The sequence below is a fragment of the Rhineura floridana genome, chromosome 7 (assembly GCF_030035675.1).
Source record: "Rhineura floridana isolate rRhiFlo1 chromosome 7, rRhiFlo1.hap2, whole genome shotgun sequence".
NCBI lineage: Eukaryota > Metazoa > Chordata > Lepidosauria > Squamata > Rhineuridae > Rhineura > Rhineura floridana.
The window spans coordinates 113499770-113521814 of record NC_084486.1 but is presented as its reverse complement, the minus strand read 5'-3'; the positions used below and the strand labels follow the sequence as shown (position 1 = coordinate 113521814).

The window sequence follows — 22045 nt, the reverse complement described above, 5'->3', positions numbered from 1 at the left end:
CACTGAAATTGCGGGGGTCGGGGGAAGCATTGTTGCTATGAAGGAAAACAAAGGGGAAATCTCCGGTTAATATTCTAGTGACATCATATTTACTCATGGTACTGTTCAATTATCCCATGATGAGCTACTTTCAAAACTTGTCATTTTCTAAAGAGTGACCAACCAAGAATATTTTGCTCACATTCCAGTATGCCAGAAACAGAGCCTTGTTCCTGTTCTGGCCTTGAAACACAAGGATGACAAGCCACAGAGCAGTGGGAGAGTGCATTCATCACCCAAAGAAGTTCCTGGCATCTCATGTAAAATAATACACTATAGGTCTCTGCCTTGGGTGTTGCTTTATATTGTTTTAAGATATTGTTTAAGAGTTGCTCTTTCCCAGCTTTGCCCACCTGGGTATTCGGTGCAGCACTGTGGTAGATCTGAGGGCCGGGGAGGTGGGGTTGCTGTGGTCTATAGGAGTTCTTTCTCTCTCACCAAGCACCCTGTCCAGACGGCGACTGGTTTGGAGTGTCTTCATCTTGTGCTGGGCCAAGGAGACAGACTGGGAATACTGTTGGTGTACCCCCCCAATGGCTTCCCTAGCTGAGCTGACGGAGATAGTCTCGGAGGTATTGTTGAGGTCCCCCAGACTTGTGGTACTGGGGGATATCAACATTCATGCCGGGGCTGTCTTGTTCGGGGCGGCTCAGGACTTCATGGCCTCCATGACAATCATGGGGCTGTCTCAAGTTGTTACTGGCCCAACGCATGTATCAGGAAATACTCTTGATTTGATCTTCGCCACTGGTCATGGAGAAGGTGATCTGAGGGTGGGGTATTTTTCATCTACTCCATTGTCATGGACAGATCACCGCTTGCTGAGTTTTAGACTCACGACAGCCCTTTCCCTCTGCAGAGGTGGGGGACCTATTAAGTTGGTCCGCTCCCGGAGGCTTATGGATCCTGTTGCTTTCCAGAGTGGTCTGGGAGTTTTTCTGGCTGATAGCACTGGCGCTCCTGTCGAGGCCATGGTCAACCTGTGGAATACGGAGATGACCCGGGCCATTGACATGATTGCTCCCGTGTGCCCCCTTCGGTGCAGAACTCAAACAGCACCGTGGTATACCCCGGAGCTGAGAGTGATGAAGCAAGAGAGAAGGAGGCTAAAGTGCAGGTGGAGGCGAACTCCTGACAGATGTAGTCATTCTTTGGTGAGTGCTTCCACTAAGTTGTATGTAAAAGCGGTTAGGGCGGCAAAAAAGTCTTATTTTGCTGCCACCATTAGATCATCTCTTTGCCGCCCAGCGGAGCTTTTTAGGGTGGTACGAGGGCTTCTACATTCTGGCCCTCATGATACTAAGGAAACATCGGAAGCCCGCTGCAATGAATTTGCGGAGCACTTCCAGGACAAGATTGCATGCATCCGTCGGGACTTAGACTCTGATGTTATGACAGATGACTCCATTGAAGTGTCCAGAATGCGGCCTTGTCCTTTATTGTTGGATGAATTTCAGTTGGTGCAGCTCGAGGAAGTTGACAAGGTGCTTGGAATGGTGCGGGCGACCACGTCTGCCCTGGACCCTTGCCCATCTTGGCTGGTGAAGGCCGGCAGGGCTGTAACCACCGGCTGGGCCAAAGAGGTGATAAATGCCTCCTTGAGAGAGGGAGTAGTCCCTGGTAGTCTCAAGGAGGCAGTAGTGAGACCTCTTCTAAAGAAACCTTCTTTGGACCCAGATGTTTTGAACAACTATAGACCGGTGGCGAATGTCCCTTTTTTGGGCAAGGTCTTGGAGCGGGTGGTCACCGGCCAGCTCCAGGTGCTTTTGGATGAAACCGATTATCTGGATCCGTTTCAATCCGGTTTTAGGCCCGGTTTTGGCACTGAAACAGCCTTGGTCGCCCTATATGATGACCTTTGTCGGGAGAGGGACAGGGGGAGTGTGACTCTGTTGATTCTCCTTGATCTCTCAGCGGCGTTTGATACCATCGACCATGGTATCCTTCTGGGCAGACTCGCGGAGTTGGGAGTTGGGGGCACTGCTTGGCAGTGGCTCCACTCCTACTTAGCAGATTGTCGCCAGAAGGTAGTGCTTGGGGAACATTCCTCGACACCCTGGACTCTCCATTGTGGAGTCCCTCAGGGGTCGGTTTTGTCCCCCATGCTCTTTAACATCTACATGCAGCCTCTGGGTGCGGTCATCAGGAGTTTTGGAGTGCGTTGCCATCAGTACGCTGATGACACGCAGCTCTACTTCTTCTTTTCACCTTCTTCAGGTGAGGCTGTTGATGTGCTGAACCATTGCCTGACCGTGATAATGGACTGGATGAGAGCTAATAAACTGAAACTCAATCCAGACAAGACCGAGACACTGTTGGTGAGCTCTTTACCTGCCCAGATGGTGGATGTTCATCCTGTTCTGGATGGGGTTACACTCCCCTTGAAGGAACAGGTTTGTAGTTTGGGGGTCCTTTTTGACCCTTCCTTGTCGCTCGAGGCTCAAGTGGCCTCGGTGGCACGGAATGCGTTTTACCATCTTCGCTTAGTAGCCCAACTACGCCCCTATCTGGACAGTGACGATCTCGCCTCAGTTGTTCACGCTCTGGTAACTTCTAGATTGGACTACTGTAATGCGTTCTACGTAGGGCTGCCCTTGAAGACTGTTCGGAAACTTCAGCTAGTGCAAAACGCGGCAGCCAGGTTGTTGACGAGGACCCATCGGTCCGTGCATATAACACCTGTCCTGGCCTGTTTGCACTGGCTACCTATCTGTTTCCAAGCCAGATTCAAGGTGCTGGTTTTGACCAATAAAGCCTTACACGGTGTGGGACCGCAATACCTTGTGGAACGCCTCTCCCGCTATGAACCTACCCATCCACTTCGTTCAGTATCTAAGGCCCTCCTCCGGGTACCAACTCATCAGGATGCCCGGAGGATTGTTATTAGATCTAGGGCCTTTTCTGTGGTGGCCCCCGAACTGTGGAACAGCCTACCTGAGGAGATACGCCTGGCGCCTACGGTACTTTCTTTTAGACGCCAGGTTAAAACCTGGCTATACTCCCAGGCATTTTAATGTTCAATGTTTCATATTTAACGTTTTTAGTTTAACTTGCTGCTATTTGTTATTGCTTTTATTGTAATATTGTATTTTAATCTTGCTTTGTTCACCGCCCAGAGAGCTATTAGCTATGGGCGGTTTATAAATGAAATAAATAAATAAATAAATAAATATTTTAGTTGTTTCATTGCAAGGAAAGGGAAACTTTTTCAGCCCAAGGGCCACATTCCCTGATAAGCAACCATCCGGGGACCTCATGCTGTTGGTAGGCAGGGCCTGGGGATGTCAGAGAAAATGGACTATCCAGAGGATTTTCTTCCATCCATCCATTCAACCCCCATCACATCACAGATGCTTTTCAGTTTAGTTCTCTCCAACAATTTTTTTTAACATGAGCGCTTTATATGTAAATAAACTCATAAATTGCTTTGCAATGTACTTTATTTACATGTTCACTGATGTATAATTGCGAGGTATGCAGCGGCGTCACTAGGGGGAGTGCAGGGGGGTGCGGACCTCCGGTGCGCACCCTCCCAGGGGCATGGATGAGGTGGCTGGGCTTGCGTGCGTGCGCGCACACATGTGCGTGCACTCAAGGCCAGCCACCCTGTCCATGCCCCTGGGAGGGCGCGTGCCGGAGGGGCACCCAGCCGGAGAAGGCCTGGGAACGCCGGCATGCCTCCCTTGCCCCACCGACGCTGCTCCCGGTCTCACCCGCCTGCCCGCCTCCGAGGAAGGGTTGGAGCAGCCTTGCCGGGCAACGGCGTGGGGCGGGGCAGCTCTGGTAGTGATGCCCCTGGAGGTATGTTAGGCTAAGAAGCAGTATCTGGCCCAAGGTTATCTTCATGGCTAAGTGGAGATGAACCTTCATCTCCCAGATCCTAGTCCAATACTAACCACTACACACCAGTGGCTTCCCAGTGGGTATGGCATCTTCTGGAACTGAAGGCAGAATCTCATGCTGTTTGATTCTGATATGTTTCAGGCAAGCAAATATAAACAGTTGTCTTTATAATTTCATTACCTCATGAAATTTTGATTTAATAGATTACATTTTTAATGTTAAGCTTCCAAACATAGATGCTATATTTTTAAAATGTCAGAATGTACCAGATGAATGGCTGCTTTGCATTCACCATCACTACATTTTGTCAATACATTTCCCTAACAGAGGTAAAATACAAATTAGGAGTTGTTATATTTACTTTTACCAACATCAAAGAACTACCAGTCACATAGAACTTGCTAGGTGAAGAGATATAGCCATTCTTACCTGTCTACACCAACTAATTATTGGGAGGATCATAGACTGCCAAAAAAAGCCTTATGCACACTGAGGACCCCCTCCCACAGAAGCTGTGGGGAAGCAATACAAGTTGACGGGTACATAAAAGGTTTCCCATTTTTTAAATAAAGCTCACTGCCATGGCCATCAGGAGATAACAGTAATACTGTTTGATGATAACTGGTACATTTCCAGTTACTCAGCAGTCCTTGGAATGATTAATTAGCAACACGGAAAATTCTAGAAGAAGTCAACTTTTCTTTGGAAACATGATAGCTCTGACATGAGTAGTCAAGGGATTATCTACTTAGGAGCATATAACTAGACTTCAGGACTCTTGAAGATTGTGGAAGTGCCTGGCCCATCTCACCTGGGAATAGCACCAAATATGCTGCAAATCAAGTAATTAACAGATGTACTTGGTGATGCAGATGGTGTTGCTTACGTTATAACTCTCCAGCCACGCCAAGTGATTAATTTTTCATTTGTTAGTTTAGAGTGAAGCTCTGGCGTTTGCTTAAAAATTTACCTTTACTCAGACCCAAGAAGATGGAAACTACGCATTCATGAGCAGACTTCATGCTTGCCCTCCTTCCAGTCCCATATCAGTGGCATGCATCTTATTAATTAGTTTTGTTAGTGGGAAAACAGATTTAAATTCTCAGCCTGCATGACAAATGGTAGATATGCTGTTTAAGGGTACAGAATAATACTCATTGGTCTGGTTACTAACAAGGAGACATGACTATATTTTTCTTAAATCAAACATGGGGGACCTGTGACCCTCCCAAAGTTGCAGGATGGTATTTCGTCAGCCCCATGCAGCATGGGCAGTGTTTAGGGATGGCCAAAGGTGTCATTCAATAACAACTGAATGATTGGGGACTCCTAATACATACTGATACTGAACTCAGGTGCGGCATGATGATTGCTATGTAGCCCAAATTGGATTACTGTGAAACAAGAGGGAAATATCAGCATTTTCGGGGGGGGGGGCAGGAAGCTTTGCAGAAGTAGAAAAATCCCTAGCCAAAAAAACCTAAAAGGGTAACAAAATCCCAAAATGGCCCTGATATCAGCAAGGTCATCCCCTTTGCCAGTGAATGCACAAGTTCAAGGGTCCTTGCTTTCTCTGGCAAGGGGGTTGGCCTTGCCAATATCACCCAAGGAGGACCACAGAATGCTGAGCATCTGTTGGAGGAACAAGGAAAACCAGAAAGGGGAATGGAATGGTGTATCCCAACAGAAAACATGGCTGGTTGGCTGGCACACTTAACAGGAGCGCTCCAGACTGCAGCATTTTATTGTAGGCCCCATTTGTCGAGAAATAAAAGTGAGTATGTTGAAATAAACGATTAGAACCAATGGTTACATTTTTGCATGGATGCTTATTTTATTGGGCAGGCAAACTCGGGCAAAAGTGATTGTAATTTTAGCTGGAAAAAAGTTACGTTGGGTTTTGTCAGGAGTCACCAGGGCTAGAACCAAGAACTCATTGCTCTGTGCACAGCTGCCCCATGTGGTGCCATCAAAGCTACACTTTGACATATGTCCTAAGCAGCAAAGAGTTTTCAGATATATATGGGACTGACTCTGCCCATCAATGCTGCCATTGGCTGTCCTTATCAGGAAGAATGGTAAAGACTTTGCCTGGACAGTAACAGACTTCCCTGGCTCTGTCTTCTTCTGAGTCCTGTCTCAGCCCACTCTTGGCATAATCCCTGGTTTCTGGTTCCCAGCTCCTGTCTCTGCTTGACAGCTGCCTACAGCTTAGGGTTATATTCAACATAGTACTAAGGTGAACAATCCATCAGTGCAACAGAATGTTCTTTCCCCCTCTCCTCCCATGTGCCCCTTAAATCTGTCCGGGACGTTCCCCTAATCCTCCAGAGCAGATCCGGGGATGGTGCGGGGTGAACGTGGGAGGAGAGTGGAGAAAGTCCTATTGTGCAAGTGGAAATGGTTCCACTCATGCAATTATTTAGCTGAAATACCCTTAGTTTTGACAGTTTGGGTCCAAGACAGTGGTCTAAATGGTCTGCTTCCCATCCCACACCAATATCGCAAGTGTTATGAGCTCTCCTGTCCTCCTCCTTTGAAATGCAAAACAATGCATCAGCCAACTTCTCATATAATGGTCTAAAATTGATTCCATGAAGCGCTAGTTACAAAACTATTTAAAATGCACCTAGTTGTTTCTCCTGTCATTAGCACATTTTCGTTTTCCCATTTGTCAAGATGAAGGAAGGTCATTTTAGGAAAGGGAAATTTAATTATATGAGGAGAGATTTTGGTCCTAACTTAGTCCCCCCTCCCATCCTCTCCCATCCTCTCTCTCATTGTTTCATACTAGTATTCAGCTTGTGTCATATTTCCCTAGGGATGCAGAAAATAATTTCCTAAGACCAGTGCATGCATTGATTTGCTATTGAAAAAGGAAATGCTGTCCTGGCTGTACAGATCTATAGTTTTCACCCTCCATCACTCAGAGGCATATAACCTTGATTAAAGGGAATGTTTATTTAAAGACACTATACTGAGATCTTACAAAGTTATGAGCTTCAGCACCATTTGTGGTATTATGTTGATTAGTTTTCCTTTTTTCAGGATGCTTTGCAAGCAGCCCAACAGTACTTCCTATGAAAAAATCCAGGTTAGTTTTAATGAGCAAAGAGTTATGGGCACAGTTCTCCAGGAATTTCTCCTGCATGTGTCTCCTTGAAGTGCAAGGGAGCTACATAGGCGTGCCTATCGATTTCAGTGCAGTTTGTGCTGGAGAATAATTCAGTGTATCTTGCCCTTTTCCTTTCACAGACTATTGCCCCCTGCTTATCCACCAACAAAAATGATATAGCCTATTCCTTGCATTCTTATAATAAAGTTTCCTTTTAAGAATCCAATTACAACTACAACACTTTTGCTCATTGAGCTCTCTTTAGCTCTCGCATACTTTCTGGAAAGATAAAAAATGACTTTTGTTAAAAAGTCTCCCAGATCCCTAGTTGATGCTGCAGAAATCCACCAAAGCCTGTAATTAAATGTAATGTGTCTAACGGTTATCATGTTCATTATTTGCAGAACAGCATGAGGACTGGCCAAGTGAGCTACCTGCACCTGTGAAGAATAAAGCTATGCCATTCCCCCCCCCCCATTTAAAACTACAGCTGAGATATGTTAAAAGTAACTGGGGTGAATGGATTTCCCACATTCTGTTTCATACGTCTTCCACAGATTGGCTGTGCTCATTGTTCTGCTCTGCTGGTTCATATGGATCTTCCCTAATTAATTTTGGAAGTGGGGCACGCACAGGAAGTATGCTCATACTGCAGCTTTCCACTTCTTTCATTATCACAGGGGTGGCGTGTTTCCCCCCTGCAGTAAGCTGTATGCATGAACAATACCATACATATTTAAACCCTTTTTTTCTTTGTTTTTGAGCTGGTGACCTTGCACCTGATTGCATTCTATTTTTACCAAGTCCTTCAACTGACCAACTGCATAGTGTTCCTCTACTTCCACATTTGAAGTTCATTCATGCTAATCTAATGCACTCCTTCTGGCTTTCTAGCGCTCATCATAAATTCCAATCACCATTACCATGCACTCGTGCAAGCCTTTGATGGAAGAAAAACCTGGAGTAGTAATCACATAGTGAAAGAAGCACTGTAGTACGTCCAAGCCAGTTGCAGAAGGTCTCCATTAGAGTATGGTCAAGAATACAAAAGACCCAAGACAGCCAGGCTAACAGGGGGCAACCAAAATGATCAAGGGGATAGAGCGCCCCCCCATGAGGAAAGGTGATGACATTTGGGGCTTCTTCGTTTAGCAAAACGGCGAGTAAGGGGTGACGTGAAAGAACTGTATATAGTTATGCATGGGCTGGAGAATGTTGTTACAGAAAAGTTTTTCTTCCTCTCTCATAACATAGAACTCAGGGTCATCCAGTGAAGCTTAATGTTGGAAGATTCAGGACAGGCAAAAGAAAGTACTTCTTCATACAGTGCATAGTTAAGCTATGGAATTTTCTCCCACCAAGAGGCAGCAATGGTCACCAACTTGGATGGATTTAAAAGAGGATTAAACAAATTCATGGAGGAAAAGGCTATCAGTGGCTACTAGCCAGAGCTTGGAAAAGTTACTTTTTTGAACTACAACTCCCATCAGCCCAATCCAGTGGCCATGCTGGCTGGGGCTGATGGGAGTTGTAGTTTTAAAAAGTAACTTTTCCAAGCTCTGCTACTAGCCATGATGGCTATGCTCTGCCTCCATAAACGGAGGCAGTATGCTTCCAAACACCAGTTACTAGAAACCACAGGAAGGAAGAGTGCTCTTTGCACTCAGGCCCTGCTTGCAGGTTTCCCATGGGCAACCAGTTGGCCACTGTCAGAACAGGATGGTGGACTAGATGGGTCTTTGGTCTGATCCAGCAGACTCTTCTTATGTTCACTAAGCTGCCTCTTTAAGAGTTAGTTATAGCACAGTGTGTGGAAACTAATTTCATAAAACTCTTTGCCCTCCACATGAGAGGTGGCCTTTTTTCTGTTCTGGAATGTGAGTAGGAGGATATTACATCATGACTCCCTTCCATGGGCATTCCAGGAAGTGCAGCTGGTGGTGGAGGCCACCTGCAGAGATGCTGGAGAGAAGTATGAAGCTTTGTTTGATAAAGTTAAAATGATGAACTGCTTTAACTTTTAAAAATCTTTATATTGCTCTACAGCAAGTATGGGAAACCTTTGGCCCTCCAGATTCTGCTGAACTAAACTTCCATAAGCCCTAGGAAGCATGGCCAATGGACAGGGCTGATGGGAGTTGTAGTTTAGCAACATCTGGAACCCTGCTGTACAGCCTCCTTGCAGGAAGCCTCCACTACCAGTGCATTCCTAGAGTATCCATGAGATGGCATCATGATGTAACATCATCCCAGGAACATTATAGGAATGTCCTCCCCCCACCTCATACTGGGTTGTGGTCAACTAAGTCCTACTCAGAGTAGACCTGTTGAAATTAATAAACCTAAATTAGTCATGTCTATTCATTTCAATAGGACTGCTCTAAGTAAGACTTAGTTGAATACCACCCAGTGTAAATGTCAGCAAAGTTGTCTAGTATCTCCCCAATTTGGGGTATGGTCTGATTATAGAGCCACAAGAGTGGCTGTATACTATAGCCAGCATGGATTTTTCACATTCCTCAATGTTAAATTGAAAATACTCCCCATGCCATGCTGCTGCTTCTCATAAGCTAATTTCAAAACAAAACCTTACAAAACTTACAGCCCTGAACTCAGAAAGGAGTGCTTCACAACCCTCTAAATTTTCATGGTAAATCACAAAACACTCAGAGAGAATCAAGAGTTCAAAATGTAAAACAAGAGAGAGAAAAATCCAGACCCCTGTTGGACATTTTTCTGTCAGTGGTCTCATAATTTGTTGGAATTATTTAAATTAATTAAACATCAGCCATGTTCACAGAGTACCTGTAATCCTATTACTGACCTTGCCCCATACCCTGACCTTCATCTTCTGCAGTTTAAATGTTTTTTAAAAATGCCTGGCTGATTTTTAATTAAGTAATTTAACATTGGAGTCAATGATAAGAGCAGGCATGCTCAGTAAGAACCAACTGTCAGTGTTCTAAAAGCCAGACTCACAGTTGTTTGGCTTGGCTAATCAGGTGGCTGCACCCATGCCAGACATTTATTTCACTTTAGTCAGTCATGGCTTCCCCCAAAGAATCCTGGGAAGTGTAGTTTGTGAAAGGTATACAAGTATACAAGTTTAATAAATAAATAAAGGTGCTCAGAGTTGTTAGGATACTCATATTTCCTTGACAGAGCTCCAGTGGCCAGAGTGGTTTAACAGTCAGCCCCTCTTCTGGGGACTGTAGCAATGTGAGAGGCCTCCCTCTCCTCCTCCTCTCTGGTCAGTTTCACCTATCCTAAGCATGAATGCACAGGAGTAAATCCCACTGAACTCAATAAGCATGCAAACGATCAAACCTGCCCTCTTTCTCCCCTCTTCCCTCCTCTCCTACCCCTGCCCTTCTTCCTCCTCCCCTTCCCCATGGTCAGTTCCACCTACTACTACTACTGGTGATCACTCGTGACTGAGTAAGATGGTCTTCCAAAATAAGGTTGGTTGGAAGATGCCTGTATGTGAATTTGTTTTATGTCGGGAGATAGACACACAACAATCAACACACAATCTTGACAGAAAAAGGCTTTGATCCAATGGTATGGCTACCACGACGATTGGAAGTGTTTTATCTGCTGCAGCCTTCATCCGCTTTCACAGTTGTTGTAACATACACATTGTTATCCCCTGCCTGTTCTGCCATTGAGGACATTCTTGGATTGTCCTTCATCGGGTTCCTGTTCCTTGACCTTACTGCCATGGGGACCCTGCTGGGAGTACATGACTCCCAACAGCATTGCTCACAGGGTTCATTGGAACACACTGTCCTGTTCAGAGTGGGATTCACGAGGCTGAGACACAGGTGCAATTAAATCTTGTTTTATTAAAGTAATGGATACATCAAAAGCAGTGTGCTTCATAGAAACCTCTAAGCTAGCTCACTAGAATTCCCTAACTGCACTCTAGACATGCTCTGCAATGTGTGAAGAAAGTTGACTCAGCAGCTGAAGTCACAGAGCTGCAGTCTTAAGTAAGGAAAGTTCTGAATCATAATCTCTGACTCCTTCGCAAGTCCTGCCTCTGTCCTTTCCGCTTCTCGCAGCTTAAAAGTCGGGTGACGGGGGGTGCACTTCCAACAGCTCGTCCAAAAGAACCATCTCCTTAGCAACCGGCTCGAGGTCATGGGGCAGTGACATGTGTGATGCCCTTCCCTGGCTCTCCCTGTCAGGTTCCTACCTGCTCGTGGCTACTGCCTGTCACTAGGCACCACCAGGGACTCCACCAGTCTGGACTGTCCTTTTTTATGGTTTCTCTCCCCGCTCTAGCACAGATCTCACCAGATCCCCCTGCTAGGCAGCACCACAGTCACGTCCTAATACCAGTATTCCCAGAGACTCAGAATACTTGTATTGTTATTCTCTTCACCGCTGCCACCATTTGTTACAGTTTCCCTTCAGTCTTGGTCATTACCTTACCCTCCCTTCTGGTCTGTGAAACCCCAGCCAAGGATCAGACCTTTGGTAAACCAAATTAAGTATTTATTAAATATAACAAAGATAACAAAGATAACAAGATTTTTTCATAAGGCACATAAGCATATGGTTTTATCTAATACTAATCCGAGCTCCACCCCCCTCCTTCTCCACGCTCTCCTGGCAAACAACTCTCTAAAACCCACCAAAACAACCCACTCACTTTCATCACCTCACATCCACCCAGATTCCACTGTCACTCTTCCTTTTATACGCTCAGCCATTTTAAACACTCAGCCAATCATCCAGCATTCTACTGCCCATTCACTCCCCCTCCTCTTTCACTCCACTTACCATGTATCTTCTATTCAAACAGCACTAACCCTATTTACACTAATACAGGATCATCACATTTCCCCCCCCTTAACATAACGGCAGAGTATTATTCCTGTTCCCGGATTTATACGTCGCGTTAACAATTAAAACAAGTCTCTCTGGGGAAAGTGTCTTTCTTTGTTCCTCCGTCTGGTCACGTCACTGCAGTCCCAGCCACCTGCCTTGACAGTCCATCGGCCAATACATTGTCCTTGCCTTTGATGAACTGGAAGTCCACTTGATAGTCTTGTAGGGCCCAGGACCACCTCTGCAGCATAGTATTATGGTTTTTCATAGTCTGTAACCATAACAAGGCCCGATGATCCGTTGTTACCATGACTCTTCGTCCCCACACGTATGGGCGCAACTTGTTCAGCCCCCACATGACCGCTAGGCACTCCTTTTGGACCGACGAATAGTTTTTCTCCCTCGGCGTCAGCTTGCGACTCAGATACGCCACTGGATGTCTGGTGCCTTCTCTCTCCTGCAGCAAGACGACTCCCAGCGTGAGGTCCGACGCATCTGTAGCCACGATGAATGGTTGCTCATAGTCTGGTGCTATTAATATGGGTCCTTTGCACAAGGCTTGCTTCAGCAGATCAAAAGCCTTCTGACATTCATCCGTCCATACCACACACTCAGAACACTTTATCTTTGTCAACTCATGCAAGGGGGTTGCTATTTCCCCAAAATCTTTCACAAACTTCCTATAAAAACCAGCCACACCTAGAAATGCCCTAACTTGCTTTTTGGTTAAGGGGATAGGCCACGCTTGTATTGCCTCCACCTTGCTCCATAAGGGGGTGACTTTCCCACTCCCCACCCCATGTCCTACACAGATTACTTCACTCACAACTTTCCCATTCACACAGCACAGTACAGATCTGACTGGGGCATGCTCTCCAGTATCAATGGAATGTATAACTATACTGGTTCGGCCAGGTTTATTACTAAAGAGATTCCCATAGTTTTTCAAAACTCTCAGAATCTCTTCTTTTACTTCCTCCTTCACCTCCTCTGACCATTCCACTTGATCTACCCCTCCTTTGTCTTTGCTTTCCTGTACCAGATCCGGAAGTTCAGGCCCACTTCCCTCAGGGAATAAGGTAACTTGCAACACCTGTGCATCCCTGGTATGGTAAGGCTTTAACATATTTACATGAACCACTTTGCTTTTGTTTAATTGGTCTGTGGTGATTACATATGTCACTGTGTCAAGCCTTTCTCTTATGGTATATGGTCCTTCCCAGTTAGCCTGTAATTTGTCATGTTTCCTGGGTATGAACGCCATAACCATATCTCCCACATCATACACACGTTCCCTGGCTGTTCTGTCATACCAGTAACTTTGCTTCTGCTGAGCTTGACTGAGATTCTCTTTCACAACTTGATTCCTCAGCTTGTCAGGGAAAGGAATCTGTTGGGTCAGGGCTTGTTCCTTTATTTGGTTCAAACTTATATCTTTATGCAGCTCTTCCCTGAATTGATCTGCTTCTTCCCCAGAGACCACTTGATACAGTTTGTCTCCTTCAGCAGGCCTGCTAGTGGTTGCTATGGTGACCTGAGGCTGGCTAACAGATTCCACCCTGTTCTTTTCAGCCTGTGTTAACTTGGCTTCTGTTTCTCTGCCAAGTTGCTGTCTGGTCACCACATATATTTTTCCTTGTGCCCCCATAACATCTCTTCCCAGTATCACTGGTTCTTGTTGTTGGGCATTAATACCGACTTTATATTTTCCCCCTTTTCCTCTCCACTCCATTTTCACTAGGGCCATAGGCAAGCTTTCTGGTTGTCCCCTCACTCCTTGGATAGTCACAGTTTCCTGAGGTAATATTTCCTCAGATTTTATTAAATCTGGCCTCAGTAATGTCTGAGCGGCACCAGTATCAAGCAATGCCCAATAATTTGCCCCTTGAACACACACTTCCTCTCTTAGACTCGAATCCAAGTCTGTTACTTTTGTCCAGTTTATCTGGCAGAACTGAACCTTTTTCGCTGTTTCTAAAGCCTTGGGCTCTGTTTTCACTGCCCTTGTCTGAGCAGGATTACTAATGGGGTTGGCAACCTCACATTGAAAACGTAGGTGCCCTGGTCTACCACATTTGTAGCATAATTTCTCCTCACTTTTAGGGTACACAGATCCACTCTGGGGTGTCCTGTGCCCTTCAGATTTTATTGGAGGACTCACTCGCTGTGGTACCACATCCCTTCTGCCAGCATTATATGGTCTGGGTTTAAAATCTCTTGATATTTTCCCCACCCAGCCAGTTCTATTGGAGGCAAAGTGATCTGCCATCTCGGCGGCCTCCTGCACCGATGTAGGGGAACGGTCTTTGACAAGGAGCCTTATTTCTGGTGGCAACTGATGGTATAATTGATCCAGTATCATGAGGTTTTTCACCTCCTCCACAGACTGAGCTTTTGCACTTGTCAGCCATTTCCCAAATATGTCCATCAGTTTTGCCCCCAGCTCCACGAAAGACCTCCCTGTCTGTATCTGGCAGTTTCTGAAAAGCTTTCTAAAATAATCAGGCCCCAGTCTGAATCTTTTGTAGACTGCCTCTTTAAACTCAGCATAGGTGACAGGCCTGTCTGAGGGGAAATATTGGTATACCTCTGCCAATTCCCCTTTGATCAGATTTGATAAATACTGCATGTATTTATCTTCAGGTAGCCCCCACAACTGAGCTGCCTTTTCAAAGGTTGTGAGATAAATTTGAGGATCTTGTCTAGGCTCATAGACAGCAAAGTCCTTTGGAGTAATTTTTATTTTTGCTCCATCTCTGTCTTTCCTTGTCTCCTCAGAGTGAAATTTCTCTCTATCCAATTTTAATCTTTCCCCTTGTATCTCGGCATCCACTCTCATTCTCTCAGTTTCCATCCTCAATCTCTCAGTTTCCAACTCCCTCTGTTTATCTTTTTGCTCAGCTTCCATCCTCAACTTCTCTCTCAAATACTCTATATAAGCGGGATTGCTTAAGTATCCTTCTGGGGTCTCTTCCCTGACAGGTTGTTGTTGCTGGGCAGTTGCAAATCATATAAGTGCTACCCTCAATTCATCTACCCCTTTACCCTCGTGAGGTAAATTGAATGTTATGCACTTCTCCACCAGCTCCTCTCTTTTCATTTTTATATATTCAGCCATGGTGTTTGAGTTCACTCACTCTTTGCCACACAATCTTTGCCAGTCACTCTCACAAGTAATCTTGTTTTGTTATTTCTGTTTGCCACACCACTGTTAGGGATTCTCTAGTATTTGTACCACCGCTACAGCCAACACCTGTGACGTAGTCTCCTTTGTTCGATCCCACCGCTAACACCACATGTGACGCCCTTCCCTGGCTCTCCCTGTCAGGTTCCTACCTGCTCGTGGCTACTGCCTGTCACTAGGCACCACCAGGGACTCCACCAGTCCGGACTGTCCTTTTTTATGGTTTCTCTCCCCGCTCTAGCACAGATCTCACCAGAACCCCCTGCTAGGCAGCACCACCAGTCACGTCCCAATACCAGTATTCCCAGAGACTCAGAATACTTGTATTGTTATTCTCTTCACCGCTGCCACCATTTGTTACAGTTTCCCTTCAGCCTTGGTCATTACCTTACCCTCCCTTCTGGTCTGTGAAACCCCAGCCAAGGATCAGGCCTTTGGTAAACCAAATTAAGTATTTATTAAATATAACAAAGATAACAAAGATAACAAGATTTCTTCATAAGGCACATAAGCATATGGTTTTATCTAATACTAATCCGAACTCCACCCCCCTCCTTCTCCACGCTCTCCTGGCAAACAACTCTCTAAAACCCACCAAAACAACCCACTCACTTTCATCACCTCACATCCACCCAGATTCCACTGTCACTCTTCCTTTTATATGCTCAGCCATTTTAAACACTCAGCCAATCATCCAGCATTCTACTGCCCATTCACTCCCCCTCCTCTTTCACTCCACTTACCATGTATCTTCTATTCAAACAGCACTTATCCTATTTACACTAATACAGGATCATCACAACATGCTTAAACCATCCTGAGAGCCACTTGGTAAAGGGGGAGTCAACGTATGCTCTGAAACATCTGCCAACGGCTCATCTGACCTGTCTGGGGGTGGCATACTCTCCTCTTTGGAGACCACACCATCTGTGGGAACTGGCCCGGACTTAACCTCACTCCCTCTCCCAAGGTCTTACTGAGACTCAACAACTCCTGGGTCTTCCGCATCTTCTGACAGCTGGGAAACCTAAAACTCATGTCTTCCCCCTCCCTGGCCCTCGTGGGGGAGCGAAAGCTCAACACACACAAGCCCACTCACCACTACAAGGTGATGATCCAGCGAGGGGTCCACCTATCCTAACCATGATTACAGGGGAGTAAATCCTACTGAACTCAATAAGCATGCAAATGATCACTCCATTCTCCGCAAACTTGCACAGGATTCCATTTCTTACCTCCTTGATTAAAAAGCAGAGAAAGTCACTAATAGGGAAAAAGAAACCTTGCGGTTTAAGAAACAATAGATACATCATTCAAACTTTAAAAAGAAGGGAAATTGGGCAGCTATAGTGAATGCACTAGGGGAGCAGGACACCTGACCTCCTCTCTGAGATATTGTACTGCCCTACAAATTTGTCAAAATGCAAACACAATTTGTGTTGGTGTTTCACAGTCCAATCCACATTCTATGTAGCTTGGAAGAATTTGGCAACATGTGCCTCTGAGCATATGCTGAGTGGTGGCAACACCTTCAATCAGGACTACATCTTCAAAGATGGAGAATTACATTTTTTGTATGTTTGTTGGTGTTCATCTTACTTTGCTTCTTTCCTGTGTTACTACTGTTTCTACAGAGCATCTAATCTAGAAAATTATAATTCTCTCATTATTCATCCTTAGAAATCTGAGTCAAATTTATTTTTATTAAATTTTATTGGTCAGTGTAATATGTTGGTGAAGACAGCCTTTTGTCTTGCAATCTGGAGGTTATGTTCTATTTCTATTATGCTTGCATTAACAGTTCAATCTGAAATTGCAGTTTGATGTAAAATCAGACTGATTACAATATGCTGCAACTTCAGTATGTTGCATTGCTTAAGTAAATTGCTTAATGAATTATTTGTTGGAAAAACAAACATGGCCTGCCCAAGATGCATGTGTTCAGCCTGCTATGCTTAAATCACCCCACTTAAGGAAGGGTGGGCATGGTCAATTAAAAACATAGAGCACACCTAGAAATTTGCTAGAATGTATTTCACCTCCCACTGTTTTATCTTGTGCAAACTGAGACATTTCTCCATTGGAGACTATTCTGCAGAATAGTCAATGCCATTATTCCACAATTGTTTTTTGGACTGTTTTTTAGTGTAAATTATGCAAAGTGTTGCTGTACTTCACATATTCACAGAAACAGAAGCAAAAGAAAATGATTTACTATAGGAAACTTCACTAAAATTGCAAAGTAAATCAAACATATTTAAAGTGACTATCTGAATTATATCAACTGTCTTTATATTGTTGCTTCCTCCCTGCTAAAACAAGATCAGCACAGCACATATCTTGTTTCTTTTAGCTGCCCAATTGCCCTGCTTTTGAAGGTTTGATAGAAATATCTGTTGGCTATAGGTACGTTCTTAAACCGCAACGGTTTTTTCCCTATAAGTGAATTCCTTTTAACTCTCCATGAACCTCCCTGCCTCCCTGCCAAAAAAAATCTCAGCCAAAAATAAAGCCTCAGCGCTAGTTAGTTTTTTGAAAAGTGTATTTGGGATGTTTGAAATGTGCCTCAGTGGAACTTCATGAGGAAGTTCTTCTACCTAAGCCAAACCCTGGGACACAAAGGAGAGTGAGTAGTGCTGAGAGCTTTAGAAGTTGTGAGGGCTTCTTCCTAGTCTCTGGCTAAATTAAAAAGTACTGATCAAAAGGAGGACAGAAGATCAGTAGGCTGAGAAGTGGATTATTCTTTGGAAAAGAGCTGTTCAGGTGTGTGATTAACAGAAGGAAGTGGGGATGAGCATGTTCATCCCATCTAGTCCAGCATTCTGTTCCCACAGAGGCCAAGCAGATGCATATGGAAAGCCAATAGACAGGACAGGAATGAAATAGTATTCCTGCTCATCTTTTCCCAAAATTGGTATTCAGAGGCATATTGGTTCTGATACTGGAGGTAATATATATAGCCATTATATCTAGTAGCCATTGATAGCCTTATGGATCCTACACACACTTACATGGGAGTAAGTCCCACTGAACTCAGTAGGACTTACTTCTGAGTAGGCATACATAATATTGCATTGCAAGGCACTTTTAAAAAAACACAAAAGAGAGATTAGGCAGGGAACATCCGCATGGCTTGAGAACCTCCCATTAAAAATCTAAGATTGTGCATTACTAGCAGAAGGAATGCCCCACTGAATGCCCAAAAAGTTACGTTACAGAGACTATAAAACTATTCTGTAATTGGCTGAATAGAAATAGGTTAATTAAGACAGCTCCTTAATAGTTTGCCTCTTAAAAACAGTGCCTCTGTGATGCAGGTTGAGTGAGAACATTTAGTAAACAGCTAATTATGCTATAACATAGACTTTTTATTGTTAATTATCATAGAAGTAACAGCCCAACAATAATTTGCTAGTCAGTACATCTGCAAGGTTTAAATGAGAAAATTACCTCTTGTCTCACCAAGGAAGTAATTGATTTCTATGCACTTAAAGGCAGAATACCAGTTGTTGTGGCATGTTCTTTTTCCTTTCTTCAAAGAGATTGACATCATTATGTCATTGATACAAATAGGATATTAAAGGTACAACCAAAGTTCTCCAACTTTTACAAACATTAGACCTTTTATTATGTAAAAAATATGATGCCCTGTTTGCATTATCCATTCCTTAACTTTACAGAAGTTCTGCATGACTCACATGGCATTGGAGGTGCTGTGCTATCTAGCTTCTTTATCCAATATAAATTTGGGTTTCACTCCTGGATACCTTACAATTTAGTTGCTTTTTTAATTAGAAGATCAGTCCAGAGAAAGTGAAATTAATTCTTAAATGTAGCACAGCTGATGCCATTTTTGTTACATTTTTTGATCCCACATCAGGGCATTCCCCTGACCTATTTTGAAGTAGGTTTGTGAGATCACAACAGACAAGGCCAGCTCCTGCCTTGAGGGGGGCCTTGGTGATGTCCTCTGGTGGATACCTCCAAGTGTACATGACAACAGCAATTGGCAGTGGCAGTAGCAGAACTCTGATCAATGCAGGGTGGGGGCCACTATTTTAATTTATCACAATGCCCCTGATGTAGCATTGCTCCAAAGCATTGTGGGAAATTTGTGCTCCAGAGCTAGGCTCCCAGACCTAGCCACCAGGTGCTCTTGTGCAACATATCCAGTTTTTAAAATTGACTTTTTGTGATAAGGAAAGTGATAGGGAAATGCACTAACAAATGATAGACACAGTCATATAACCTCCACACAAACAAATTTAGGATGATTGCCTAATAAACAGCAGGCATCATATCACCTCCGTGCATGCTTTGTGAAAACAAATCAGGAGGAATGCAGAATAAGAAAGTCATCCGGAGCACTTCAGGTCTGCCACAAAGGACCAATTGTGTAGCCTAGGCTTATATGTGATAGTGTTACAAAGAAATCACTGTAACAATTTTAACCAAATGTTCCAGCAAAATGATAAAGTCTTAACAGATTGAAATGAAGGTGTGTTATCAACTGTAACTTTAGTGTCACAAATAATAAGTAGCATTTAACAAATGGTTGGCTAACATTGCTTGAGGCTGCTCATAAAAACTTGCTAGAATGGTTAAAGGCAGCATAAAATCTACACAGGCAAATTATCAGAAATATCTCTGAGTAAATCAAGTGCAGAGCAAATAAGAATTTTGACTTTGACAATGGCAAGCACTGTGGTGCTTTTTTCTCCACAGACCAATCTGTGAATCATTGAAAATGTTTGTTGTTTTTTATTTATTTTTTTTAAAGGCGGGTTGTTCTATCCTCTGAAGCATTAATCACGATCAAAAATTATGATGGAGCATTATATGAGAGAGCTGGATATTTGGTTGGTAATATCTTATTTGTTGTGAATTCAGGTTGTAGCAGATGGTGGCCAGGAAAGATGATTCTCTTGGGCAGGGTGTTGGCAACTCTAGGGATGTTTACCATCTCTAACATGTGGTATGCTTAATTGTATCCATTATCTGAGTATTATAGTAATCTTCCTTCTGAAAAATAAACACTTCTACTGTTGGCAAACTTTGGTTTATTATGTCCACCGCTTCTCATATACAGCAGTTCTTTTATAAGGTTGGCAGTGATTTGGAGTGCCTGATTCTGAAGTTGAAATCTAAAGAATTAGTCCAGAGGCACTTTTCTGGACAGCAGGCCAAATCATTATCTCCCTACTCCCTGAGAGGCCAAATTTGACAGGTGTGTGAGGTTGCCCACCTGTCAGTCACCTGAAGTCACTCTGATGTCAGGTGATGCTGCCTTTGAAGTTGCAATTGTCGGGACTTCGAAGCCCAATGCATCACTTGTTTCAAAGTCCCTTTGCTGTTTGCAAAGGACTCTCAGACAGCCCCCACACTCCTGGCTAAGCATCTGGTTTCCAGAGGTTCAAACAGGAATGCTGGTCTGCTTGCAAAGGATTGCAAAGGGCTTTCAGGCAGCCCCTTCCTCCTGTTTGACCCTCCAAATCAGGAATGCTGGGTTGCTGATTGGTGAGCCAGCATAGTTTGGGGAAAATGCCAAATTAGACCCCAAGAATGGCCCATAGGCCAGAAGTTCCCCACCACTGAATTAGGCAAACATTTGTAAAGAAAAGATATCACACTCTGACCTAGAGGAAGAGTATGCACCCTTTTCACATGATCTTCCAGCTCAATATTCTTCATTCATTAAGCATGATTGCACATCTGTTGCCCATTCTGACTTCCACACATTGACTGCTCCTACACAATGAACACTTCAGGAATTAGTTGAGTCTATATTCTGAAGCATTCTCCCCTGATCTACACTCCTGAACTAATATATAGATTGGAACATATTCAAATTCCACATCACAACAAGGTATTCCAAGGGCCACCTTTAAAAAATAAATAATTAACAGGTAATCGCCACAACTGTAAGTAGCTGTTGCACACATTGAAAATGAGGCCATAGATTGCTCCTGGGAGCAATGGGACATGGAAATGTGCCATCTAGCCCAGGGGCATTGCACAGGGGGGAAAAAGATGGCTGCCCACATGGACTCATGGGAAGTTGAGTAATGGAACAATCCACCCCACACAAAAGTTACAGTATTTGCTTACATTTTGCCCTTGGTGCTACATATCTGCCCCCCTGGCAGCGGCTGAAATCCTTTATCCCTAATTCCAAATTAATAGAGACAAGCTTAGAATTTAGTGCTGTAGAATGCGCTCAGTACATATTTAGCGGATCCATTTTCTTTATTAGTATTTCACATATTCAAAGCCCAATTCTTGTTTTGCAAGAACTGAGGAGAATTTCCTTTATGTAAAGTTTGAAATGAAAATGATTGGTTTGTAGCTATCTTCATTTATACAGCCAAATTACAAACATTACATATTTTGCTATGTAAACTGCTTTGGGAACTTTTTGTTGAAAAGCAGTATATAAATATTTTTACTACTACTACTATTTTTGGTAGGACTCCATATACATTGTATGTTCAAAATACTCTGAAGTTCAGGCAAACCTTGCTGCACACCAAGTTCTTTTCTTTCTAGTGGCGTATTAAACACTCTAGAGATAGAATATATAATTCCTATTCACTTCAATTTTACTTCAGTATCTTCAATTTAATGCTCAGTTTAAGCATAAGCTTGGGTGTCTTCAGGTATTTCAAATTTGTGCAGGAGTATTGTCTGGTGCTAGAAAGGATTCTATGACAGCACTGCTTGCTTTGAAGCTAATTGGATAAGATTATTGACTGAACTGATAATATTGAAATTTTGATTTCTATCTGCGGTACACGTTGTAATAATCATTTCACATTTCCTAATTGTTGCTAATACAACTTCTTGGTCACAATATTGATTTTAATTGACTGATTGTGTATTTTTATTGTTTTTGTAAGCTGTCCTGAGGGCAGGATATAAATTATAGAATCACAGAAACATAGAATCATAGAATAGTAGAGTTGGAAGGGGCCTATAAAGCCATCAAGTCCAACCCCCTGCTCAATGCAGGAATCCAAATCAATCATTTC

The 22045-nt window shown here is 43.7% G+C and overlaps 1 protein-coding gene across 6 annotated transcripts in view; it reads left to right on the top strand.

Moving 5' to 3' along the window:
- Positions 1-22045, top strand: part of SLC9A9 (solute carrier family 9 member A9) — a 414620-nt gene that overhangs the window by 256748 nt on the left and 135827 nt on the right. Inside the window, exons 13-14 of one of the 6 annotated variants that reach the window (XM_061636947.1) lie at positions 6931-6976; positions 7402-7469. The exons of the other annotated variants lie outside the window; for them this stretch is intronic. Coding sequence (XP_061492931.1) covers positions 6931-6976; positions 7402-7443 — 88 coding nt within the window. The 3' untranslated portion in view covers positions 7444-7469. Of the gene's footprint in view, positions 1-6930; positions 6977-7401; positions 7470-22045 lie in introns of those variants that run through there. 6 annotated transcript variants of the gene reach the window in all.